This window comes from Eretmochelys imbricata, chromosome 10, assembly GCF_965152235.1.
Source record: "Eretmochelys imbricata isolate rEreImb1 chromosome 10, rEreImb1.hap1, whole genome shotgun sequence".
Classification (NCBI taxonomy): domain Eukaryota; kingdom Metazoa; phylum Chordata; order Testudines; family Cheloniidae; genus Eretmochelys; species Eretmochelys imbricata.
Genome location: NC_135581.1, coordinates 38,353,778 through 38,381,035, shown reverse-complemented (window position 1 = coordinate 38,381,035; position 27,258 = coordinate 38,353,778). Strand labels below are relative to the sequence as shown.

General features: G+C 45.8%; 1 protein-coding gene across 3 annotated transcripts in view; it reads right to left on the bottom strand.

Annotated features, from left to right (window-relative positions):
* Window positions 1-27,258, bottom strand: part of CRAMP1 (cramped chromatin regulator 1) — a 121,033-nt gene that overhangs the window by 68,835 nt on the left and 24,940 nt on the right. For all 3 annotated transcript variants that reach the window (XM_077828027.1, XM_077828025.1, XM_077828026.1), the window contains exons 6-9: window positions 20,640-20,688; window positions 5,341-5,426; window positions 3,996-4,119; window positions 2,364-2,445 (exon numbers count right to left, since the gene is read on the bottom strand). In XM_077828027.1, coding sequence (XP_077684153.1) covers window positions 2,364-2,445; window positions 3,996-4,119; window positions 5,341-5,426; window positions 20,640-20,688 — 341 coding nt within the window. The remainder of the gene's footprint in view (window positions 1-2,363; window positions 2,446-3,995; window positions 4,120-5,340; window positions 5,427-20,639; window positions 20,689-27,258) is intronic.

Genomic DNA, 27,258 nt, shown 5'->3' with positions numbered 1-27,258 from the left:
TTCGGATCTGCTTGGTACCTGGGTCCTGGTACAGAGTAATGGGGATTGCGGTTCTTCTATGACCTCCAGGTCTCTAGGGTACCAGAGATCTTGTGGTACCGTTGACTCACTAGGCACTGTGTAGGAGTATCAGCGATAAGTTGTCAGTACTGACTGTTGCTTATGTGCGGAACACTCTAGGGATGGGAGTTTTGCTGCACTCAGTACGGGTGCTTTACTCAGTGCTACTGCCTTAGAAGTGGTGTGGACTTTATTCTTCTTAGGGAGTGATACGCTGCATCAGAGCTTGAGCCCCAGCACCTCTAGGCGGTGTGACTAATCTCATAGCAGAGGCACCCTGATGCTTCTGGGTACTGTGCTTCAGAGCCCTGGTACTGAGGTGGCTGAGCATGCTGGTGAACCCCTCTGGCTGGCCAAAGACTCTGTTTGGGGGCTTGGAGGCCTTTTTCTCATGCTTTCATGGGGGGAAATCTGCTGATTTTTTCCACGATTCTACCCCCTTGGAAGTTGAAGATTCCAGGGACAATCTGTGTCCTGGAGAAGGTCTGGCACCCAAGTCATCTGGCAGCTGAAATTCACTCTCCACCAGGAGTTTTAACTTCAGCTCCTGTTTTTTTCAAAACCTCACCTTGAGCTGCTCACAGAGGTGCACTTTTATGGGATATGCGATTCTTCCAGACACTTTAAACAGTAAGAGTGCCTATATGTTACCAGGATTGCTTATAGGTAACATGCCCCTGGGGGGGTGGGTCTATCACCCTGCAAAAGTGAGGAATGCAGAAGAAAGCTGGTCCCGCTTCTTCTCCCCCCTCGCCCACCCCTTAAAAAAAAAGTTAAAAAGTCTAAACTACTAAATGCCCTAGGCAGGGGGGAATTCCCCCAGAAAAGGCAGGAAACATGAAATAAATGTTCTTTTCTTTTTTTAATCTCAATGGGGTAAACCAGGGGTGGGCAAACTTTTTGGCCTGAGGACCACATTGGGCTGCGAAACTGTATGGAGGGCTGGGTAGGGAGGGCTGTACCCCCCAAACAGCCTGGCCCCTGCCCCCTATCCAACCCCTCCCACTTCCTGCCCCCCTGACCCATCCAACCCCCCCACCCGCTCCTTGTCCCCTGACCACCCCCCAGGATCCCACCCCCCCGCTCCCTGTCCCCTGACTGCCCCAACCCCTATTCACACCCCCACCCCCTGACAGGGCCCCGGGACCCCACCCCCTATCCAATCACCCCGGTTCCCCGTTCCCCCCCCAAACCTCTGCCCTATCCAACTGCTCCCTGTCTCTTGACTGCCCCCCGGGACCCCCTGCCCCATATCCAACCCCCCCAGCCCTGGCCCCCTTACCATGCTGCTCAGAGCAGCATGTCTGGAGCCGTGCCACCCGGCTGGAGCCAGATGCTCTGCCCTGCAGGAGCACGCAGCCCCGCCACCCAGAGCGCTGCCCACACAGGGGCATCGCTGCATGGGAGGGGGAACAGCAGGGGAGGGGCTGGGGATGAGCCATCCCAGCCAGGAGCTCAGAGGCTGGGCAGGATGGTCCCATGGGCCAGATGTGGCCCACGGGCAGTAGTTTGCCCACCTCTAGCTATTAAGGGAAACAAGAGGACTAAAACTACTACTACTTATGCTAATGACACAGAAAGAAGAGACAACTGCTCGCTCTGTTCGAGACCGAAGGCGGTCGAGAAGGAACTGGGGGTAGTTTGCGCAGTGATAGGTAGACGTGAGGCAGACCACAAGGGAGGAAGAACGCATGTGCGGGCTGAAAAGACACTGCTACCTAAAATCTCTCATTAGGGGCTCAGATACACCTACAGTGGAGCACTCATAGGGACACTACTTGAAAAAGAATATACAGATTTGTCCAGGGCGATAGCAGTACAAAATACTTCCATCCTACTGTCCAACTAACAGTCTCACAAGACCATGATTAAGGAATATCTTTAAGTGCAAGTTGCTAGATCAGTCCTCCTTTGCCTCTTTGCTGAGGCTGCCAACCCAAGGGCCAATCATCATGATGGATTTTGTAATGTGAACATCCATCCATGAGCAATTGGACTGAGCCCACTGCGGGGAAGGGTGGGGGGAGGTGAGCTTCATTTAAAATCAAATATATTTTTCCTGGGAATTCAGGATAGAAGAGCTGAAGGAAAGGGAGAATACTTCTAGATTCCCTGCTAGAGATATCTTCACTTCACCGGCTCTGATATATTAGCACCTTACCTTTAGTAAACAGGGGGCTAGTGTTCCTTTAATGGAGATATGTGTGTGTGAGAAAACAGTGAGGTTAGAATAGCGAGGGAATTGCCCTGAACACGGTACACAAAGCAGACTAACGGTTTTGCTATAAACAGGAAAAGGATACAATGCGCACTTCATGGAGAGCCCACTTCTGTTTCAGGAACTCAATGAGGCTGGAGACCTTCCGATGTAACTCCACTATCATTCTGCATAGGAGGTAAACAATGTGAGGGAACTGAGAACTCAGTCAGCAGAAACTCAAAGCACAACCTGCTCCCAAAACAGAATCAAGGAGAGAGATTGGACTGGCACAGTGTAAACTAGGAGCAGAGACTGCGGCAATGTACACACTATGCAGAGTTATCCTTGCACCTACCCCGTCTTACTGTAACCCCCATGAGAAACAGGAGGCAATTATAATGCACAACGCTAACATGTAGGTAACTCATAATAATTTGTGAGTAACCTCAAAATTCTGTCAGATATATATTGCAGAGGTGACTTGGGCTCTCAGTTTCTCCTGGAGGAAAGAGTAGAGGAGGGGAACGTTAGCTATAACTCTTAGCAAGTAGAACACGAAACTACAATACCAAGCGTGGTAAGGAGGATAAAATTGGGATAAAATTTTTGTTTTCTCCCCTTGTCCTCAAAATGTCTGGCCTCTATCACAGGGTAGGAGGATAAATCCTACCCTAAAATACTAACTCTCCCCCCGGCCACCTTATAGCATTTTGTTATTGGTTCTGAATTTTTCATTGAAGTAATGAAAGTTACACTGACCAAGGTCCAGGACTTGTTACACTCAGTCCTGGACTAGTGCTAAGAAAGTGCTGGACAGCATTAGAGTGATATCATGAACTCCCAAAAGAATGTTGTATATCCCCAGAAATCTGCTTTTCATCAGTATGTAGTAATTGCCATGTCCAGAATCACAGAAACCTATCATTTCAACTGCTATTTTGCCCTCCCTCTCAACACACTAAATCCAACACATCTTAACTAGAGTTAGTGCCACAAGCCAGTGATCCACCTAGATCCCCTCAAAGCTTATTAATGCTTTGTGTATCTATATTATCTAACTTCAGCAGTTCAGGAGAGAAACTGATAAAGTCATATGTGAACCAAAATAAGGGGATTTAAAGCAGAATAAAATGTCATTCTGATTACCAAAGTCTGGTATCACATGACCTATTAGAGAGGTGGTTCTCAACCAGAGGTATGTATACCCCTGGGAGTATGCAGAGGTCATCCAGGGGGTACATCAACTGATCTAGATATTTGTCTAATTTTACAAAAAGCTAGTGCTTTTTATGTAGCCTGTTGTACAAACTAAAATTTCATACAGACAAAATGAGAAAGTAAGCCATTTTTCAGTAATAGTGTGCTGTGACACTTCTATTTTTATGTCTGATTTTATAAGCAAGTAGTTTTTAAGTGAGGTGCGACTTGGGGATATATAAGACAAATGAGACTCCTGAAAAGTTTGAGAACCACTGCACTAGAGTCAAGCATTTTGGCAGACAAGCACAAATGCTTTCAGGATCAGCAAATTTAAACATGCTAGTCCGGGACTGGTGATTAGAAAGTATTTCGATTTAACTCTTTGCAGCCCTGTTAGCAGATAGAATGCCACAGGCACCAGGAAAGGACAAATCCTCAACTGAGAGGGAATGAAGTTGGAAAGGTGCCCTGTACCACACCCGTGCATTCTCTCCCTTCATTCTCAACATATAACATTCATCTTGCCCTTGGTTACCTGAGCCGTGGGTTCTGGGCCAGGCTTTGCACCCGAGCCCATGCATGATTATTTCGTGGCTGTAACTCCACAGGGACCCTCAGAGGAAGACGCACTGGCTTCTGATCCTCCTCATCACTAATGCCTAAAGGAAGGAGAGCAAAACAATGGGTCAAAGCGGACATGTGTTCCTGACACATGCAACTCGGTCAGAAATGTAGCTAAATGTTCAGTCAGATGAATTAAAAACTGTAGGTGGGGAAAGCATCATAAGAGCATTTGGGCAGCTCAAATTCACCAGTGGAGCCCACTTCTTCAGATTACCTCCACTTCTGATGCACCGATGTTATCTTTGGACACTGCAACTGCACTAGAGCGAACAGGTGATTAAGCAGTGCTATGTCAAAACACAGATGGCTGGGAACTGACAAGTGTAATTGTTCAGAACTTTAAATTGCATTTAATATTGCTCGCTGATGAAAGCGTGCTTCGTATTGAGGTGGAAAGAGTAAAGAAGATCTGAAACGTTCAATGCTAAGCAACATACTGCTGTTCATTTGCTGGCACTAGGATGAAGCTAGCCATCCACAAGTACAGAACAGCCTGAGTAAAGGTCTGCTTGTGCCTAATTTTTAAGCCTGAACCAGTTTTGAACTGGACCCAAGACCACCCGATCCAACCATAATAATTAACTGACCCTTCCCCACAACCTGAGTCAGCGCCGCTGACACCTGCCTGTGGGGTCGGCAGGTTGGCTGCTGCATGCAGTGATTGCATGCCCTACTCCTGTCAGCCACTGACCCTGCTGGGCTGTGCACACACACTGCGGAGTAAGAGGCACTGCAACTCCTTGGCACACACACTCTGTAGCACACCTAGTACAGCGAGGTGATGGCAGCTGGCAAGAGCGGGACACGCAAGCCACTGCACTGACCCCGTGGGTAGGAGGGGGAGAGTCAACCTGACCCTGAGTGGATCAGGTTGCTTTCTGACCCGACCAATAACTGACATATAGTCTGGTCCTGTCAGGTTCAAGCTGGGTTGCAGGGCTCTAAGCCTGAGATGCAAAGCAAAGAGGATTATCTCCAATGTAGCAAATTCCTTTCCAATTTCTCTATTGGCATGGTACTTTAGCAGCCAGTGTCAGATCTCAAGATCTATAGAAGTGGATTTTTCTCAAAGCTGTATCACTGGTGATGCAAATGAATGGGTCAATGAGAGAACAGGAACATCCAGTGCCCCAAAAGAACCTGAGATAACATGAATTCCCTTGCCAGAGAGGCACACACCAAAAAAGCCCCACAGCCACTCACACTCTCCTGATCAGCTGTTACAACTCTTTCTCATTTCAGCTTCTCTTACGTACCATCTGGGTCACAAAGTTTCTTCAGCGCCCTGCACATTGGAGCTTTAATCCGAAGGTTTCTCCCTTTGTAGCGAACAGTCGTGGCCCTAAGTATATTTGAAAGAGAAATATTTATAGGCACTATGAACAAAGCAACATATATATAGTTCAGTGAAAAAGTTGGATGCAAAGAATTCTACATGACTGGACAGGAATGCAAGGGTTTGCTGGGCAGGAATCCAGATTTACAGTGGCATGTTGAGGCCTTTGCCATCTCTTAGGTGCCTGAAAATGAAACAGAAGTGACTCTTGTACCTCTGCACTGCTAGACTCACAGGAAGCACTATACAAGAAGCTGCCCATTAAATGAGGGACCCTATATGAAAAACAGGCTTGAATTCTTTGTGACCTTGGCAAGAGGAGATGATCCTTAGAGCCAGCCTTTTCGTTTTGGGGTGACCAAACAAGTTTTGTCTTACTTCCTCCCCACAATTGCACCACTGCGCACAGGGCCTGCCTGAAGATTCCGAAGAGTCTTTGAGAGGATTCTTTGCATGCTCTCAAATCTAAAGGCCATCACCAAGCTCCTCCATAGCAGAAATGAAGGCCAGCTGCTTGTGCTAGGGTCTCTGCATAGTAAACATTTACAGTATGGTTAGACAGTATGTGGCTCCAAAACCACATCAATAATCATAAGTCTCCTGAGAAGTAAGATAATTTTTGTTTTCCTTTTGGGAAAAGTGTTACTTGTAAAGCTCTTTCCCCACCCCCACCCCTTTTAGGCTGTCCTGCTCTCTAGTTACAGGCCCATGATGCAGGGGCTGACAGCCCTGAGCTGCTGATGGTGGTAACCAGAAGGGGAATCCAGATTGTGCAGAGGCTGGCTGGGCTAAGGAGATCCTACAGAGTGTGAGAGGAAGCAAAGGAGTCCTGGAGGCCGCCTTCTTTGTATGATGGAGGGAAGAAAGATGGACAGGTAAAGGGTTCCTAACCTAGGCTGCTAAGTGGGGAAGCTGCTAATGGGGGCGGGGGGGGAGGGGAGGAATGAATATGATGATTCAGAAACTCTCAGATTCAGAAACTGTCAGAGTAGATTTTTATTTGCACTGAGCTGTCAGAAGCCAGGACAGCTCTTTTGTACTAGCACCATTTGATGAACTTTTGTGATACACAAGAGGTGATGACTGATCCCTTAAAAAAAAAAAAAAAAAGATTTTAGAAAGCTCACAAGTGAAATAAAAAAAACCTTTGTTGCTTGAAACAAAAGCTACTTGCTAAGCTGTGAAAACAGTGCTTCCTATCCTCAGTCTGCTACAGACTTGTCAGCCATGGTGCCTTCCCAAGTGTACGCAAGGACTGATTTCTTCACACTGATGCAATATATTGTAACTGCTATAAGCATAGCATTGCTGCCTTTTTTAAAAATCTAACCAAAACTGGGATTGTTTGGAGCCAACGATTAGTCCCTGAGGTCCATCAAGTCTAACACCAGGTCTCTGGCAATGACCAATACCTGATGCCTCAGAGGAGGACACAATACACACCTGGCTGTCTATGCAATGCAGCAGTTGAAGGGTGGGATTCCTTCCTGATCACCGCAACAGAGATCTTATGCCCCAAAACTTGAGTTTTGATCCCCTTATCCTAGCTACAATTACTACTGATCATGAAGTCACAGTCCTTTTGAAAAAAATCAACCTCCTGCAAGCAAGTAGATTTACATGAAACTAGCATGTGATTTAGCAAACCTGATTAAACACAAAACACTCGTTTGTGTTTAATCAGGGTTGCTAAATCACATGCTAGTTTCATGTAAATCTGGCATGAATGAACTGGCATGAATGAACTTCATTCACAAGGACTAAAATCTATCTTCCTAGTGGGCGGACAGTGTGAAAAGGCAACAAACTCAGACGAGAATGCCTCTATCAGACTGTTTTGCCTAAGTTTAGTTGGCGAACATATGAGTTTTGCTTTGGGCAAGCATAGAACCTCCTCCTTGTGTCTGACTCATCAGCTGTATGATGTCAAGCACCCACTTTTCATCAGAGGCCCAATTTTCCATTTCCATTGGAGTTTGGGGACCTAAGTGGTTTGCAGTGTCTGTGCTAGTCACAGTGCCACCATCTCAAGAGTGACACTGGGGATAACAGCACTGAGGATTCTGCTCTAGGCCATGCTGTCTGGAATGGGAAATGAGTTGGAAAGATCTAGTGAGTCTGCAGTAGACAAAAAGCTCTGGATATATATTAGCATCTTTGTTCAATATTTATTATTGTTTCTCCTTCCCGCAAAATAGTAACTACAAAAAACTTAAATGAACTTAAATTTTTGTAGCCCAATACAGTGTACAGAGTGATGTTTCAGTAGTGGTTACTGCTGGTGAGTTACTGCTGCCCAAAGTGTGTCTGAGCAGGAAGCAGACAGCTGAGTAGGAAGCATGGCAGCTAGCCCATTATACGTGGCAGATGCAACGTGCATAAATGTTTTGTGAGCAACGCTGTCAGAATTCGTAACGCAACAAAAAATACAAACAATGACCCTAACCTTAAATGAAAGGTTGTCTACTTTTACTGTAACTCTTACAAATGTCCTTGAATTCTGATACTTTGTAATGTTCTAAAGCAATATTTACCAGAGATTCACAATGCTTCCAGCAACAGGAATACCCCAAAGTTCTGACTGTGTTAGGCAAAAAGGTATCACAACAAACCACTGCTTGGAACTCTCCATTTACACAACCGCCGTCCCAGATGTTTTATAAGTATTGGTTGCAAAGCAAGGTCTGGATCAGGTTCTGTTGAACCAGTACAGCCTCCTCAATGAGGACGTGAAGGTACAAGCATTAGACATACAGTACACTGCTGCAGCTCCCTCCTACAATGTAGTGCCTCATGTATGTTAATCATCAAAAAGCCCCATTCCCACCAACCGTTCTGGGCATTATGGGAGAAGCATTTTATGAAGTCCATGCTGGATAGGATAAGGTGCAAGAACACACATCATAGTTGTAAGATGTGTTATGCCTGGATGCACCAAAATGGTTCTAGCGGACGCATTGCTGCTACGTGGACATGTCAGATCATTATGTGGACAAGTGGGACCACAATGCATTCACACAATCAACACCCCTGTAACCATTTTTTTTTTTTGCTCAGTGGAAACTCAGTTTTCCACTGTAGTAAGAGGGGAAACTATTGGTGTCATCACAACCTAATTTATGACTTGATCCAAAGCCCACTAAAGACTGTGGAAAGTCTCCCATTGAATTTAATGTGACTTCCAGAGACCTCCCTGACATTTTCTGCTTCAGCCCTGGTGCGGCAGGGGGCCCCCACAGCTGGCCAGCCACCATGGATGGACCCTGGAACTCCCAGCTGTGGGCCCACAGCTCTGAGTAGCCACAAGTGGCAGGGGGACCTCAGCACTCTCAGCCACCATGGGCGGCCCCCCGGAGTCCCAGCAGCAGTAGGTGCTGAACCCTCCTCCCTCCCCATTTTGTCTCAGTTATTTTTTTAGTAAAAGTCAGGGACAGGTCACAGGCTTCCATAAATTTTTGTTTATCACCCATGACCTGTCCGTGACTTTTACTAAAAATATCCGAGACAAAAATCTTAGCCTTAGTTATGGATCAGGCCTTTTAGGTACAAATCTGAAAAAATGCGGAGAAGCCCCATAGGAGGTGCAAATTATCATAGCACCATCAACTTGCATGACAATTTAGAACAGCTGAGGATCAGCTCCTGTAACTAGATCTTAATTAAACCAAAATTTCTCAGACAAGTGTCTTCAATGTAGTATCACATATAAATTCACTGGTGCTGTACAACTGTGTCACACAAGCCATCAGCTCAGTTTAAGTGCCTGACCCATGTCCAGATAAGGGTACATTATCGACTCTACAAAAATAGCTTAATAATTTCAAGGTACTAACTGGAGCTAGGGTTGTAAAAATGCAACAGCCACTCTAACAGATCACTATAGTTTTACCAAAAAACTCAAACACTAAGAAATTCTAAGATAAGGTCACACTTTGTTTGTCAATAAAAATCAGATTTTCTGAACCCCCACAACAGATTTTAAATGTATAGGGAGACAGGAAATGAAAAATGAAGAAATATTTTACCACTTTTTGACAATTTATTGCATCTCTTATAATAATGTAACTGATCCAAGCAAAAGAAAAAAGGTTAGGGTTAGGGTTATTGTTTGTATATTTTGTTGCATTATGAATACCACAAAACATTTATGCACATTGCACCTGCCATGTATAATAGGCTACCTGCCATGCTTCCTGCTCGGCTGTCTGCCACCTGCTCAGACACACTTTGGGCAGCAGTAACTCAACAGCAGCAACCGCTACTGAAACATCACTCTGGGACTGTATACATGTATCTGGCTACAAAAATAAGGATAGCTGACCAGTATACCATGTGATCCTAGGCATGATTCTCTCTGCAACACATCAGACGTAAGAAGTGTAGAGACAGCAGAGAAAGGGCAAATAAAGGAAAAGAAAATAAACCAAGGATCGAGGAAATAAGATAAAGGCAAAACTACTGACTGCACTACTGCTGGATGACCACATCACACTACCCTATGTATTTCATGGGCTACAACAGTTTGGAAGCAAGCGATCAAGTTGTGCTCCACCAAATTATTATACACTAAAACTATTTATTTACCCCAGGTAGCTTATCTAAAAAGGATGAGAGGGAGATGAAGAATGCTACATCAATATATTCACATGGAAATTCACCATGTCTGCCCGTGGATACTAATTCATGACATTAGCACTCAAAATTTCTACTCTTTACCCTCCTTTAAAATGAAAGAAAAGAGCTCTCCTCCAAGATTACATGTCCTGAGGTGGTGGAATGATTTCTCTTTTTCCCTTTTCAGTAAGGCATGATGTTTTTAAATGATCTAGGAAGGAGTCCAATAACCAGTTATTGCAACTTTAAACTAGTGTAAAATTAAATACGGCTGAAGGAGGCAACTTCCTAATGCAAACATATGGCACAGCAGGGATAGCGGGAGGAGTAGCTTAATTAATTTAAAAGAACATGACAGATTAATGAGTATCAAAACAGAAACAGCCTGCAACTAAAGTAGTTATCTTAAAAATATGCTCTTCCTTCTTAGCTCTTGGTTTCTTTTAACCACAGATGTTTCCAAACCTAACAAAGTGCTGAATATTTAAAAACTGATATTACACAAAATATGATTAAGAATCTTTAGTATTAGGAAATGCTGTGGATGTGTACTCTCTGCTGAAACAGAGCTTGTGATGTTTGCGGCCTTTCTGCAGTATAGATTCCAATTTGATTTAGGTATTGAGAGATTAATTGAGAGTTATCAAACATGAATGTCAAATGACAATTCTAATCCTACAGCATGTCCAAGCACCCAACTCCCAGCAAAATCAAAGGGAACTCAAGCACAGCACCTTGCAATATCTTTCTTACACCAAACAAAGCAACCCTCTGAGTTTAACTGAGAATGCAAGCATTCATCAAATGGACACAAAATTAAAAATTTCTTACTTGTGCTTTTAACATTATTATTATTCAATGTATTTGAATTCTCTGATTTGTCAGAGATGCTGTACACATTACCATTGATGCCGTTTTTGTTTTGAATTTCTCTCCGTTTAGACACATCCATCTACCCACTTACAGCCCCTATTACCACAGTATCCAAGTACCACACAATCTCTAATACATTTAACATTAGCACACTGCCCTGTGCAGGCACCAGAGGCACACAGAGATTAAGTGACTTACTCAAGTTCACCCAGGATGTCTGTGACAGAGCAGGTACCTGAACATAAACCTCCCACTTGCTAGGCTAGTGGTCCCGCCCACTGGTTCATCCTTCCTCTAACAGATTACTTGGTTTCCCCTTCTAGTCTTTATGAACTAACACACAACTCACACTGGATTTACAAACACAGACAGAGTAGGTTTAAATCCCCCACATATGCGTTCAGTGAATTTAAAAAAATCCAAAGGAACATTTATCTTGAGCCTAGGCTTTGTAAAACCTTTGTTTACTAAACAAAACATAAAATTTGGGCCTAAATCCGCCAGTATCACTTTTAATAACTCTAATACGATATCATGTGATTGGAATAATAGAGACTTGGTGGGATAACTCACATGACTGGAGCACTGTCATGCATGGGTATAAACTGTTCAGGAAGGACAGGTGGGGGAGAAAAGGTGGAGGAGTTGCACTGTATGTAAGTGAGCAGTATGATTGCTCAGAGCTCCAGTATAAAACTGGAGAAAAGCCTGTTGAGTGTCTCTGGGGTAAGTTTAGAGGCGAGAGCAACAAAGGTGATGTTGTGGTGGGCATCTCCTATAGACCACCAGGATGAGGTAAACGAGGCTTTCTTCAGACAACTAACAGAAGTTTCCAGATCACAGGCCCTGGTTCTCATTGGGGACTTCAAAATCACCCTGACATCTGCTGGGAGAGAAATACAGCAGTGCACAGGCAATCCAGGAAGTTTTTGGAGTGTTGGGCACAACTTCCTGGTGAAAGTGCTGGAGGAACCAACTATGGGCCGTGCTCCTCTTAGCCTGCTGCTCGCAAACAGGGAAGTAGAAGTGGGTGGCAACCTGGGCAGCAGTGACCATGAGATGGTCGAGCTCAGGATCCTGACAAAAGGAAGGAAGGAGAGCAGCAGAAAAACTTCTGAAAAACCAGATTTTGATTCCCGCAGGGAACTGATGGGCAGGATCCCCTGGGAGGTTAATATGAGAGGGAAAGGAGTCCAGGAGAGCTGGCTGTATTCTAAAGAAGCCTTATTGAGGGTGCAGGAACAAACCATCCCAATGTGCAGAAAGAACAGCAAATATGGCAGGCAACCAGCTTGGCTTAACAGTGAAATCTTCAGTGAGCTTAAACACAAAAAAAGAAGCTTACAAGAAGTAGAAACTTGGACAGATGACTAGGGAGGATAAAAAATATTGCTCGAGCATGCAGGGATGTAATCAGGAAGGCTAAAGCACAATTGGAGTTCCAGCTGGCAAGGGATTTGAGAGGTAACAAGAAGGGTTTCTACAGGTATGTTAGCAACAAGGTTGCGGTCAGGGAAAATGGGGACCCTTACTAAATAGGGGAGGCAACCTACTGGCAGATGATGTGGAAAAAGCTGAAATACTTAATGCTTTTTTTGCCTCGGTCTTCACAGACAAGGTCAGCTCCCAGGCTGCTGCACTGGACAGCACATTATGGGGAGGAGGTGAGCAGCCCTCAGTGGTGAAAGAACAGGTTAAGGACTATTTAGAAAAGCTGAACATGCACAAGTCCATGGGGCCGGATGCAATGCATCCGAGGGTGATCAGGGAGTTGGCTGATGTGATGTGAGTAGTTACTACAACTCCTGAGGAAGCTCGTAGAAGGAAGGTAATATGGATGGGGGCGTGTTCAACTGTTGTGACTTGCACTGGATGTGCCATGTTTGTCTTTCTTCTACAGGACAGAAGCGACTTTGTCTGTACAAAGTGCAAGCCGGTCTCCATATTGGAAGAGAAGGTTCAAGGTCTGGAGAAACAAGTATTGACCGTGCGTTGCATAAGAGAAACTGAAGATTTCCTGGACAGACGTCAGGATATGCTTCTACGGGCACAACATTCTGAAGATTCAGAGCAGGCTGCGCAGCGGGGACAGGAGGACGGTGAAGAAATTTGGCAGCATGTGACCTCCAGAAGAAAGGGGAGCCATGTACCAACAATGCAGATACAGGTAAGCAACCATTGTCATGTTCTCACCACAGGTACTAATGCGGAGAGTGGACTAGATGATACATCTGAGGGAAGGAGACTCCGTCAATTGGAAGGCATGAGATGCACTGTCCTAGGGATGGGGGTTCCACGACCACTGCTCCCAAGAGAAGGAGGTGGGTGGTGGTGATCGGGGACTCTCTCCTCAGGGGGGCTGAGTCATCTATCTGCCACCCCGACCGGGAAAACCGAGAAGTCTGCTGCTTGCCAGGAGCTAGGATTCACGATGTGACGGAGAGACTGCCGAGACTCATCAAGCTCTCGGATCGCTACCCCTTGCTGCTTCTCCACGTCGGCACCAATGATACTGCCAAGAATGACCTTGAGCGGATCACTGCGGACTACGTGGCTCTGGGAAGACGGATAAAGGAGTTTGAGGAGCAAGTGGTGTTCTCATCCATCCTCCCCTAGGAGGGGAAAGGCCTGGGTAGAGACCGTCCAATTCTGGAAGTCAACGAATTGATATGCAGGTGGTGTTGGAGAGAAGGCTTTGGATTCTTTGACCATGGGATGGAGTTCCAAGGAGGAGGAGTGCTGGTTGTTCGTTTGAAAAGTGTGAATTGGGAGTGCTTTGTTCCAGGTGAGCCTTGAGTGGGCCTGACTGTTATAAAAAGCCAGTCAGCTGCGAACCAGCCGAGCGGCAAACAGCAGAGAGGCTAACAGAGGGAGTTTGCCTGGGATCTGTCTGAGAGGAGGTACGCTAAGCGCTGCATTAGGGAGGCTGTGTTGGTAAGTATCTGAGTGTTGGTGAGTATCTACGTGGCTCTGGGAAGAAGGATAAAGGAGTTTGAGGCACAAGTGGTGTTTTCGTCCATCGTCCCCATAGAAGGAAAAGGCCTGGGTAGAGACTGTCGAATCGTGGAAGTCAACGAATGGCTATGCAGGTGATGTCGGAGAGAAGGCTTTGGATTCTTTGACCATGGGATGGTGTTCCAAGAAGGAGCGCTAGGCAGAGACGGGCTCCACCTGACAAACAGAGGGAAGAGCATCTTCGCAAGCAGGCTGGCTAACCTAGTGAGGAGGGCTTTAAACTAGGCTCACCGGGGGAAGGAGACAAAAGCCCTGAGGTAAGTGGGGAAGTGGAATACCGGGAGGAAGCAGGAGGAGAGTGCAAGAGGTGAGGGCTCCTGACTCATACTAAGAAAGAGGGACAATCAGTGAGTTATCTTAAGTGCCTGTACACAAATGCAAGAAGCCTGGGAAACAAGCAGGGAGAACTGGAAGTCCTGGCACAGTCAAGGAATTATGATGTGATTGGAATGACAGAGACTTGGTGGGATAACTCACGTGACTGGAGTACTGTCATGGATGGATATAAACTATTCAGGAAGGACTGGCAGGGCGGAAAAGGTGGGGGAGTTGCATTGGATGTAAGAGAGCAGTATGACTGTTCAGAGCTCTGGTATGAAACTGAGGAAAAACCTGAGAGTCTCTGGATTAAGTTTAGAAGTGTGAGCAACAAGGGTGATGTCGTGGTGGGAGTCTGTTATAGACCACCAGACCAGGGTAATGAGGCGGACGAGGCTTTCATCCGGCAACTAATGCAAGTTACTAGATCGCAGGACCTGGTTCTCATGGGAGATTTCAATCACCCTGATATCTGCTGGGAGAGTAATACAGTAATGCACAGACAATTCAGAAAGTTTTTAGAAAGTGTAAGGGACAATTTCCTGGTGCAAGTGCTGGAGGAACCAACTAGGGGCAGACCTCTATTGGACCAGTTGCTCACAAACAGAGAAGAATTAGTAGGGGAAGCAAAAGTGGATGGGAACCTGGGAGGCAGTGACCATAAGATGGTCGAGTTCAGGATCCTGACAAAGGGAAGAAAGGAGAGCAGCAGAATATGGAGCCTGGACTTCAGAAAAGCAGACTTTGACTCCCTCAGGGAACTGATAGGCAGGATCCCCTGGGAGAGTAACATGAGGGGGAAAGGAGTCCAGGAGAGCTGGCTGTATTTTAAAGAAGCCTTATTGAGGTTACAGGGACAAACCATCCCGATGTGTAGAATGAATAGTAAATATGGCAGGCGACCAGCTCGGCTTAACAGTGAAATCCTTGCTGAGCTTAAACATAAAGGAAAAAAGCCTACAAGAAGTGGAAGATTGGACAAAGGACCAGGAAGGAGTATAAAAATATTGCTCAGGCATGCAGGAGTGAAACCAGGAAGGCCAAATCACACTTGGAGTTGCAGCTAGCAAGGGATGTTAAGAGTAACAAGAAGGGTTTCTTCTGGTATGTTAGCAACAAGAAGGTGGTCAAGGAAAGTGTGGGCCCCTTACTGAATGAGGGAGGCAACCTAGTGAAAGAGGATGTGGAAAAAGCTAGTTGTACTCAATGCTTTTTTTGCCTCTGTCTTCACGAACAAGGTCAGCTCCCAGACTACTGGACTGAGCAGTACAGCATGGGGAGGAGGTGATCAGCCCTCGGTGGAGAAAGAAGTAGTTCAGGACTATTTAGAAAAGCTAGACGAGCACAAGTCCATGGGGCTGGATGTGCTGCATCCGAGGGTGCTAAAGGAGTTGGCGGATGTGATTGCAGAGCCATTGGCCATTATCTTTGAAAACTCATGGCGATCGGGGGAGGTCCCAGACGACTGGAAAAGGGCTAATGTAGTGCCCATCTTTAAAAAAGGGAAGGAGGAGGATCCTGGGAAATACAGGCCAGTCAGCCTCACCTCAGACCCTGGAAAAATCATGGAGCAGGTCCTCAAGGAATCAATTCAGAAGCACTTCGAGGAGAGGAAAATGATCAGGAACAGTCGGCATGGATTCACCAAGGGAAAGTCATGCCTGCCTAATCTAATTGCCTTCTGTGACGAGATAACTGGCTCTGTGGATGAGGGAAAAGCAGTGGACATGTTATTCATTGACTTTAGCAAAGTTTTTGATACGGTCTCCCACAGTATTCTTGCAGCAAGTTAAAGAAGTATGGGCTGGATGAATGGACTATAAGGTAAATAGAAAGCTGGCTAGATCATCGGGCTCAACGGGTAGTGATCAATGGCTCCATGTCTAGTTGGCAGCCAGTATCAAGCGGAGTGCCCCAAGGGTCGGTCCTGGGGCCAGTTTTGTTCAATATCTTCATTAATGATCTGGAGGATGGCGTGGATTGCACCCTCAGCAAGTTTGCAAATGACACTGAACTGGGAGGAGAGGTAGATATGCTGGAGGGTAGGGATAGGATACAGAGGGACCTAGACAAATCAGAGGATTGGGCCAAAAGAAATCTGATGAGGTTCAACAAGGACAAGTGCAGAGTCTTGCACTTAGGATGGAAGAATCCCATGCACCGCTACAGACTAGGGACCGAATGGTTAGGCAGCAATTCTGCAGAAAAGGACCTAGGGGTTACAGTGGACGAGAAGCTGGATATGAGTCAACAGTGTGCCCTTGTTGCCAAGAAGGCCAATGGCATTTTGAGATGTGTAAGTAGGGGCATTGCCAGCAGATCGAAGGATGTGATCGTTCTCCTCTATTCGACATTGGTGAGGCCTCATCTGGAGTACTGTCCAGTTTTGGGCCCCACACTACAAGAAGGATGTGGAAAAATTGGAATGAGTCCAGTGGAGGGCAACAAAAATGATTAGGGGGCTGAAGCACATGACTTAGGGGGGAGAGGCTGAGGGGGACTGGGTTTATTTAGTCTGCAGAAGAGAAGAATGAGGGAGGAGTTGATAGCTGCTTTCAATTACCTGAAAGGGGGTTCCGAAGAGGATGGATCTAGACTGTTCTCAGTGGTAGCAGATGACAGGACAAGGAGTAATGGTCTCAAGTTGCAGTGCGGGAGGTTTAGGTTGGATATTAGGAAACCTTTTTCACTAGGAGGGTGGTGAAGCACTGGAATGAGTTACTTAGGGAGGTGGTAGAATCTCCTTCCTTAGAGGTTTTTAAGGTCAGGCTTGACAAAGCGCTGGCTGGGATGGTTTAGTTGGGGATTGGTCCTGCTTTGAGCAGGGGGTTGGACGAGATAACCTCCTGAGGTCCCTTCCAACCCTGATATTCTATGATTCTAGAGCCATTGGCCATCATCTTTGAAAATTCGTGGCGATCGGGGGACGTCATGGATGATTGGAAAAAGGCAAACATAGTGCCCATCTTTAAAAAAGGAAAGAAGAGGAATACAGGGAACTACAGACTGGTTAGCCTCTCCTCATTCCCTGGAAAAATCATGAAGCAGGTCCTCAAGGAATCCATTTTGAAGCACTCAGAGTAGAGGAAGGTGAACAGGAACAGTCAACATGGATTTACTAAGGGCAAGTCATCCCTGACCAACCTGATTGCTTTCTGTGATGAGATAACTGGCTCTCTGGATGAGGGGAAAGTGGTGGACGTGATACACCTTGATTTTAGCAAAGCTTTTGATACGGTCTCCCACAGTATTCTTGCCAGCAAGTTAAAGAAGTATGGATTGGATGAACGGACTATAAGGTGGACAGAAAGCTGGCTAGATCGTTGGGCTCAATAGGTAGTGATTAACAACTCGATGTCTAGTTGGTAGCTGGTATCAAGCGGTGCCCCAGAGGTCGGTCCTGGGGCCAGTTCTGTTCAACATCTTCATTAATGATCTGGAGGATGGGATGGATTGCACCCTTAGCAAGTTTGAGGATGACACTAAGCTGTGGGGAGAGGTAGATACACTGGAGGGTAGGGATAGGGTCCAGAGTGACCTAGACAAATTGGAGGACTGGGCCAAAAGAAATCTGATGAGGTTCAACAAGGACAAGTGCAGTCTCTTGCACTTAGGAAGAAAGAATCCCATGCACTGCTACAGGCTGGGGACCGACTGGCTAAGCGGCAGTTCTGCAGAAAAGGACCTGGGGATTACAGATGAGAAGCTGGATATAAGTCAACAGTGTGCCCTTGTCGCCAAGAAGACTAACAGCATATCGGGCTGCATTAGTAGGAGCACTGCCAGCAGATCGAGGGAAGTTGTTATTCCCTTCTATTCGGCACTGGTGAAGCCACATTTGGAGTACTGCTCCAGTTTTGGGGCCCCCACTACAGAAAGGATGTGGGCAAATTGGAGCAAGTCCAGCAGAGGTCAACAAAAATGATTAGGGGGATGGGGCACATGACTTATGAGGAGAGGCTGAGGGAATTAGTCTTATTTAATCTGCACAAGAGAAGAATGATGGGGGGGATTTGATAGCAGCCTTCAACTACCTGAAGGAGGGTTCCAAAGAGAATGGAGCTAGGTCAGGGGTCTCAAACTCAAAATGACCATGAGGGCTACATGAGGACAAGTACATTGGCCCAAGGGCCGCATCACTGACCCCCCGACCCCTGTGCTGCCCCGGCCCCGCTCCCACTCTACCCTTTCCATGAGGCCCTGCCCGTGCCCCACCCCTTCCCCGCCCTCATTCCAACCCCTTCCCCGATCAGTACTTGCTATTTGCGGCCCTGGTTTTCAGTTCAGCTGCAAAGGTTCTGACCAACATATCTAGTCATTTAGTTTTGATAAATAATGAGTGAGGATCTTGTGGAAAGTCAGAGATGCTGCATGGTCTAAGTAGAATGAAAGACGTCAAGACCCTAAGTTCAAGTCCCAGCTATGCCAGTAACTTGCTGGGTAGCTCCTCACTGTTCCTCTGCATCTCAAAGTTTCCCCGCTTGTCAAATAAGGCTAAAACTTACCTATCTCATATGGGGACTGTGGAGATAATCTACTTTCATATATATGTTTCCTGTTGTGTTTGGGAAGGGGGAAGAGAAAGATCGCCTGTGACTAAGAGTGTGATTATGGCTTTCTAACAGGACGTGGGGTAACTTCCACAGCACAGTGAGCTGGAGAAAGAAGGTTTTAGTCCATATTGTATTTGACTATGCATGTGGAGTTGGGGGGGCTGTGTCTCTACCCATCTTTCCTGGATTAATGTACACAGACTACTATTTGGGTAATGGAAATATAATTTTACACACTGCTTTTGTGCAGCTTGCTCATCGGAATGACAGGATACTTTTTGGGCAGAAAGAGGATGTCCCTATTCTGCCTGATAAGAGCAGAGTCAATCTGTGCTATTTCATCTGCCAAAGAGTGAATAATTCTGGATTTCCCAATAAGAAAAGTAAAACCTATCAAAACTCAATCTCTTAATATGACCTGGAGTATAAATATATTTAAGTGCAAGGATCCACATTTCTGAAATGCTTGGATAGGAGACAAAATCTTTGTAAGATAAATATCTAACTTTCTCCCAGACAATCACCATTTGGTTAGAACAGATGAGATTAATGAAAACTAAGGCCCCAGTCCAGCAAAGTAACACTGACAGGAAAACCCCTGAGCCTGTAAACATCACACTACAGAACGGGGCCTAAATTTGCTAAAAATGAACACGTTCTTGTCATTATGTTGTGCTGCTCAGAGTACTTGGATGACACTGACTTTATAAGAGATCCCCAATTCACCATATACCTATTTCCTAAAGTCTAGGTGTTAGAATAATGAGCCATTTAGAAATGCCTGAAATAAAAATATCACTAGTACTCCCTTAACACAAATGCAGTAACTAAACAGGCCTACAACTGGTGAAACTGTTCATATACTCTAATACAGTTATGCTTATTAAAAAATGTTTAACTGAACATTTGTGCAAGAGCACAAAACAGCTATCAAAGCAAAACAGTGATGGGAAGAAAAAAAGAAAAGCAGACTAAAAATCTCAAAATTTAAAAAAGGATTATATGTAAAATTACATGGCTGGCACACAAGATCAAACCCAAGTGGTAATTTTTAGCACATCACTTTTGCTCTAATTTTAACAGACAGAAGCAAACTATCTAGTTAATAGAACAGCTATCAGGCTATTCCAAGATTTGTGATCCTATTGCAAGTCTTACAAAAGAAGTGCACCCTGGAGATGGGAAGTCATTAAGAGGGGAGGTCAAATGCTCCATTGTAAGGTTCATTATAACTGTGTACAAGGAAAGGACTTGAAGAAGCTGTCAGCATTGAAAAGCAGAACAATTCAATTACTTACTTCCCCTGCCCCCTCCAGAAGTATTTCATGCATTCATTTCTAAAAGTAGTAGAACTTCCTACCATATATATTATCTAGGGGATAGTGCAGTTCAGGAGTGAGGCCCCAATCCTGCTTGAAGTCAAGGAAACTACTCATGCTTACAGTCAAGTACATCCATAAGTGTTAATAGGATCGAGACCTAAGGTACATTGGCAGAGCTGTGTGAAGGCCTAAAACCACAGTAGTATCAGTGCTGAAAGTCATATTCTGTACATTCAATCAACTTAAAAAAAAAAAAAAAAAAAAAGACATCTTCTACAAAGCATTCACACACTATCAGGGAATGTCTTAAACTTTACCCTGGTGTATTTACTATTTAAATTAGTTTGCCTCTCAGGAAAAGGTAGGGGAAAATATGAAACAAGGTTATTTCATGTTTTTCAGCATATTAAATCAAATTACAGCCCTTACAAAGTAATAAATGCTCCCTGCACTGGGCCATCAACTCAGCAATCAAGCTACTTTATGATCTGATTTTATTAGTTGCGAAAAAAATTTTTACTTACCCAATTTGAATGAGCTCATTAAGTTTTGTTGCATTTTTATCATCCATACCTTTAAGTGAAAAAGAAAACAAACACAACACACTATATTAAGAATTAAATAATAGGACACAGAAATGATAATCATGTCTGCTTGCCTTATAGTTTATGATGTTGTATTACAATGGGAAGATGCTTTTGATTAGCATAAAAATACCAGGGCTACAAAAAAGTTCCTGAACATATTCTATTCATATGCCTCAGTATAGTACAATTCAGTTTAAGCAAGACAAGTAGGGTTTACACACACCTTGCTGTGTTAATTACATTTCAGACACAGATTAAAAAAGAAAAGTTCATCAGTTCTGCAAAGGCCTTAGGTTTCTGGGTGTGGATCTGACATTGCAGTATTGACAGCAAAGATACCTGCTCTTCATACTCTGTTGCTAAGGCAGCACAGCACTATGGAGAAGCCTGAAACCTTCACAAGTTTGGATGCAATACAAGAAAAAAACCCACATACACCCACATACACCCACGTCCTATGCAATGTACTGCACATTTTGAAACACATATTATGACAACTTGATTTATATCCTCTAAGATAGCAAAGCCTAAACCTACTTGCAGAGGAATTGACCTTTCCCCAGCAATGCTGGAAGTCATTCCTGATACACTTTCATCCTTCCATGGCATCTGCAATTTCTGGGAATGCAGACAACCACCTAGTTCCCAAAGGAAAGGGAAATAAGCGGATTCCGGCAAGCAACAGGGTAGACCTGCGATAATACCTGGGAGGGGAGGTTGCTGCTCAAGTCTATTGGGCAAATGGAAACAAAGAATTTTCAAGGTGAGGGTGAAGATGGTACATAAGAGGATGCAAAAAAATTATTAGATAATACATAGTTGCACAGACAACATGCATGCATCACCAAGATGACTGAGCGACACTTGATTTCCTGTCACAGCCAAGGTGGGGTCAGTTGATGCTCCTGGTCATTCTAAGACAAGGTGTGGAGAAGCAGGAAATACACTGTTAGTGTTTTCTATTGACAATGCAACCTGCCCTACCTTTGTCATGAAGCAGATTAAAATTGCTTCTCCAAGATTGATGAGCACACTGGAGATCTTTGAACTAACAGAATAAAGTGAGTATGAACAGTCTAAACAGTCCCAACAGTCCAATTCATGAGATAATAAAGTAAAATCCCACAGTGAGGAGAGAATGTAGTAAAAAGTCCCCAGGTGCACCACTATACTGTAGGGAATTCAAATGATCCACCAATTATGCCTTCTTGTTTTGTTATTTTATAAATAATCCAGTCTTTAAAAGGAAATAAAAGTTGAGAACATTCTACATTTAGTTCCCACATCCCACCAGCAAAGCTATACACATAGATGCTACACCATCCCTGCTAGGGCACTGGTCCCACCAAAAATGCTTGAGACCAGACTGAATGAAACACATAGGACACATAGTGCAGACAGGGTTAAAGAAGTTGATTTATTTAGAATGCATCTTACTGAACAGTTAAAGTTTTTATTGCTGATTAAGACTGGTAATGTTTATTCATTAAGTATTTATTATTATATAAAGATTTAAGGCCCGACTTGGAGAACAGCATCATCCCAGACTCTGATTTTGGAGGCACAAATAATGGCAGATGCAAGTGATATAGTTTATATATTTCATTGCTTGATTTTCAGGAACCACCAGGTAGCCAGATATATAAATCACATGTATTTCACCTGCAAAACTGTGGATGGTTCTTAAAAAGAAAAAAAGAAAGGACAGTTACTTACCTTCTTGTAATTGTTGTTCTTTGAGACGTGTTTTTCACAGCCAGTCCAATCAGGTGTGTGCGCGTCACGTGCACGGTCGTCAGAAACTTCTTCCCTCAGCAGCTCCCATTGGGTCAGCTAGCAAACCCCCTGGAGTGGCGCCCTCATGGCACTCAATATATGACCCTGCTTCAGTTCCTTCTTGCCGGCTACTCCAACAGAGGGGAAGGAGGGTGGGTACTGGAATGGACGAGAACACCATATCTCGAAGAACAACCGTTACAAGAAGGTGAGTAACTCTTTTCTTCTTCGAGTGTTTCATGTTGATTCCAATCAGGTGACTCCCAAGCTCTCCTATGGGGGTGGGGTTGGAGTTAAGGAATCACTGATTCGAGAACTGCTCTGCCGAAAGCTGTGTTGTTTCTAGAATGCTGGATGATGGCATAGTGGGTGGTAAACATGTGCACCGAGGACCAGGTTGCTGTTCTGTAGATCTCCTGGATGGGCACCTGGACCAGGAAAACGACAGACAAGGCTTGAGCTCGTATCGAGTTGGCCGTAATAGCCAGGGCTGGGAAGTTGGTGACGTCATAACAGGTACGAATGCAGTCCGTGATCCAGGAAGAAATGCATTGTGAGGAGACCAGAAGCCCCTTCATCCGGTCTGCCACTGCTACAAACAGTTGGTTTGACTTTCCAAAAGGCTTTGTGCGCTCAGTGTAGAATGCTAGCGCTCTCTGCACATCTAGTGAGTGAAGCATCTGCTCCTGTGCAAGAAAACTGGTAGAAAAATGGCAAAGAGTCCTGTATAAGGTGCCACAGGATTCTTTGCCGTTTCTACAGATCCACACTAACATGGCTACCCCCTCTGACACTTGGTAGAAAAATGTTTTGGCCAATGTGGAATTGGGATACCACCTTGCGCAGGAAGGCTGGGTGCAGCCTGAGCTGTATTTTGTCTTTGTGGAAGACTGTAGGGGGGGGCAGAGGTTAACGCTTTTAACTCTGACACCCTCCTGGCTGACCAGGAATGCCATCTTCCATGAGAGATACAGAAGGAAGCATGTAGCCAGTGGCTCAAATGGGTCCCCCATAAGCCTAGGTAGGACCAGATTGAGGTCCCAAGTAGGTGGATGGAACTGTGGATATAGCCATTCCATGCCCTTAAGGAAACGGCCCACCATAGGGTTGGCGAATACCGAATGACCTAACTCTCCCGGATGGAACACTGAGATGGCCGCGAGGTGTACTTTGATGGATGATCCGGCCAAACCTTGCTGCTTCAGATGCAGTAGATACTCCAGGATGAATAGTATAGATGCCTGAAGCGGAGGTACGCAACTGTGCTCACACCAGCACAAGAACTTTTTCCACTTAGCTAGGTAAGTGGCCCTGTTGGAAGGTTTCCTGCTACCAAGCAGTGATTCTGTGCATTGGTGCTCCATTGGGTTTAGCCATGAAGCTTCCAAGCCATGAGATGTGGGGACTGGAGGTCCGGTTGAAGCGGGTGGCCGTGGTCCTTTGTGATCATATCAGGGAGGAGTGGCAGCTCGATTGTGGTGTCCACTGACAGCTCCAGAAGCGTGGTATACCAGTGTTGGTGTGGCCGTGCAGGGACCAGCAGAATTACCTCCTCGTCTCTGCTGATTTTGAGGAGTACCTTGTGGATGAGTGGTATCAGAGGGAAGGCATACAGTAGACTGTTCCCCTAGGGTAGCATGAATACGTCTGAGACAGAGCCCAGATTATGCTTTTGGAAAGAGCAAAATATTAGGTCTACCCGGGAAAACCTCCACCTTTGGAAGATGGAATGTATGACGTCCGGCCGGATAGACCAGTTGTAGTTGCAAAACAACCTGCTGAGGTGGTCTGCAAGCTTGTTCCGTACTCCCGGGAGATAGGAGGCCTCCAGGTAAATGGAGTGAGCTATACAAAAATCCCACAGCTGGAGAGCCTCCCGACAGAGAGGGGAAGAGCGGGCTCCGCCCTGCTTGTTTATGGTGGTAGTGTCAGTCACCACCGCCATGCGCTGACCTTGTAATCTGGTATGGAATGTCTAGCAGGTTAGTCTCACCACTCCGAGATCCTTTATGTGGAGGTTCAACAAGGACAAGTGCAGAGTCCTGCTCTTAGAACAGAAGAATCCCATGCACTGCTACAGACTAGAGACCGAGTGGCTAGGCAGCAGTTCTGCAGAAAAGGACCTAGGGGTTACAGTGAAGGAGAAGCCGGATATGAGTCAACAGTGTGCCCTTAAAAAGAACAGGAGTACTTGTGGCACCTTAGAGACTCAATTCTTGTTGCCAAGAAGGCTAACGGCATTTTGGGCTATATAAGTACGAGCATTGCCAGCAGATTGAGGGATGTGATCATTCCCCTCTATTTGGCATTGGCGAGGCCTCATCTGCAGTACTGTGTCCAGTTTTGGGCCCCACACTACAAGAAGGATGTGGAAAAATTGGAAAGAGTCCAGTGGAGGGCCACAAAAATGATTAGGGGACTGGGACACATGACTTATGAGGCTGAGGGAACTGAGCTTATTTAGTCTGAAGAAGAGAAGAGTGAGGGGGGATTTGATAGCAGCCCTCAACTACCTGAAGGGGGGTTCCAGTAATGGTCTCAAGTTGCAGTGGGGGAGGTCAAGGTTGGATATTAGGAAAAAATATTTCACTAGGATGGTGGTGAAGCACTGGAATGGGTTACCTAGAGAGATGGTGGAATCTCCTTCCTTAGAGGTTTTTAAGCTCAGGCTTGACAAAGCCCTGGCTGGGATGATTTAGTTGGGGATTGGTCCTGCTTTGAGCAGGGGCTTGGATTAGATGACCTCCTGAGGTCCCTTCCAACCCTGATATTCTATGATTCTATGGAGCAGGATCTCGGACTGCGACCACCTGCCCTGAGTCTGTGGGTCTCCTAAGTGGGCCTCCCAACCCAGATCTGACGCATCCGTTACTAAGGTCATGGACGGTTGAGGGGTGCTGAATGGGACTCCTTCGCAGACCATGCGAGGGTCCAACCAGCAGCCTAGGGTATTTAAGGCTCGTGCCGGTACAGTTACTACCGAGTCAACTGTCTCAACCTGGGTGATAAGATGAGGCAAACCACGCCTGGAGTGATCTGAGCCTCAGCCTGATATACCTGACCACACAGGTGCATGCCACCATGTGTCCAAGAAGACTGAGGCATGTCCTCGTGGTTGTGGTGGGGTATCATCTGAGAGTCTGAATGATGTCTGACGGTGTTTGGAATCTGGTCTCTGGTAGTATGGCTCTTGCCTGAACTGAGTCCAGCACCGCCTCAATAAATCCTATTTGCTGGGTGGGTGATAATGTCGGCTTGTCCACATTGAAGAGGAGACCTAATCTCTGGAATGCATCTCTGACTAACCAGACCTGGGACTCCACCTGCTCCCTGGAGCACCATTGCAGTAGCCAGCCATCGAGGTAGGGATACACCTGCCTCTTGCAGAGAAAGGCCATGACCACAGACATGCACTTGGTGAACACCCTAGGGGCTGTTTATAACCTGAATGGGAGCACTGTGAACTGATACTGTATGCAGTGGATAACAAACCTCAGGAAACATCTGTGGGCTGGCCAAATGGCAATATGAAAGTAGGTTTCTTTCATGTCAAAGGCAGCATACCAGTCCCCCGGATCCAGGGAAGGGATAACTGCACTCAGGGAGACCATGCAGAAGTTCAACTTTACCATAAACTGCTTGAGTCCTTGCAGATTTGAGATGGGTCTGAGACCCCCCCTTTGCCTTGGGGATGAGGCAATAATGTGAATAGAATCCCTTGTCCCATAGCTCCTGAGGAACCTCCTCCGCTGCCCCTACGGCGAGGAGAAATTGCACCTCCTGGATAAGGAGTTGCTCGTGAGAGGGGTCCCTGAAGAGGGACGGGGAAGGGGGGGTGGAAAGGAGGGGAGGAGCAGAATTAGAGAAAATATCCCATTTCTACTGTGCGAAGAACCCAGCGGTCCCATGTTATATGAGACCATGCATGGTAGAAGTGGGGTAGATGATTCAGAAAGTGGAGAGAAGGATCTGGGATAGTGGCTGGTATGCCGTCCTTGGGCGTCCCTTCAAAATCCTTGCTTGGATCCCAACAATGGCTTGGTCATAGAATCATAGAATATCAGGGTTGGAAGGGACCCCTGAAGGTCATCTAGTCCAACCCCCTGCTCGAAGCAGGACCAATTCCCAGTTAAATCATCCCAGCCAGGGCTTTGTCAAGCCTGACCTTAAAAACTTCCAAGGAAGGAGATTCCACCACCTCCCTAGGCAACGCATTCCAGTGTTTCACCACCCTCTTAGTGAAAAAGTTTTTCCTAATATCTAATCTAAACCTCCCCCACTGCAACTTGAGGCCATTACTCCTCGTTCTGTCATCTGCTACCATTGAGAACAGTCTAGAGCCATCCTCTTTGGAACCCCCTTTCAGGTAGTTGAAAGCAGCTATCAAATCCCCCCTCATTCTTCTCTTCTGCAGGCTAAACAATCCCAGCTCCCTCAGCCTCTCCTCATAAGTCATGTGTTCCAGACCCCTAATCATTTTTGTTGCCCTTCGCTGGACTCTCTCCAATTTATCCACATCCTTCTTGTAGTGTGGGGCCCAAAACTGGACACAGTACTCCAGATGAGGCCTCACCAATGTCGAATAGAGGGGGACGATCACGTCCCTCGATCTGCTCGCTATGCCCCTACGTATACATCCCAAAATGCCATTGGCCTTCTTGGCAACAAGGGCACACTGCTGACTCATATCCAGCTTCTCGTCCACTGTCACCCCTAGGTCCTTTTCCGCAGAACTGCTGCCTAGCCATTCGGTCCCTAGTCTGTAGCGGTGCATTGGATT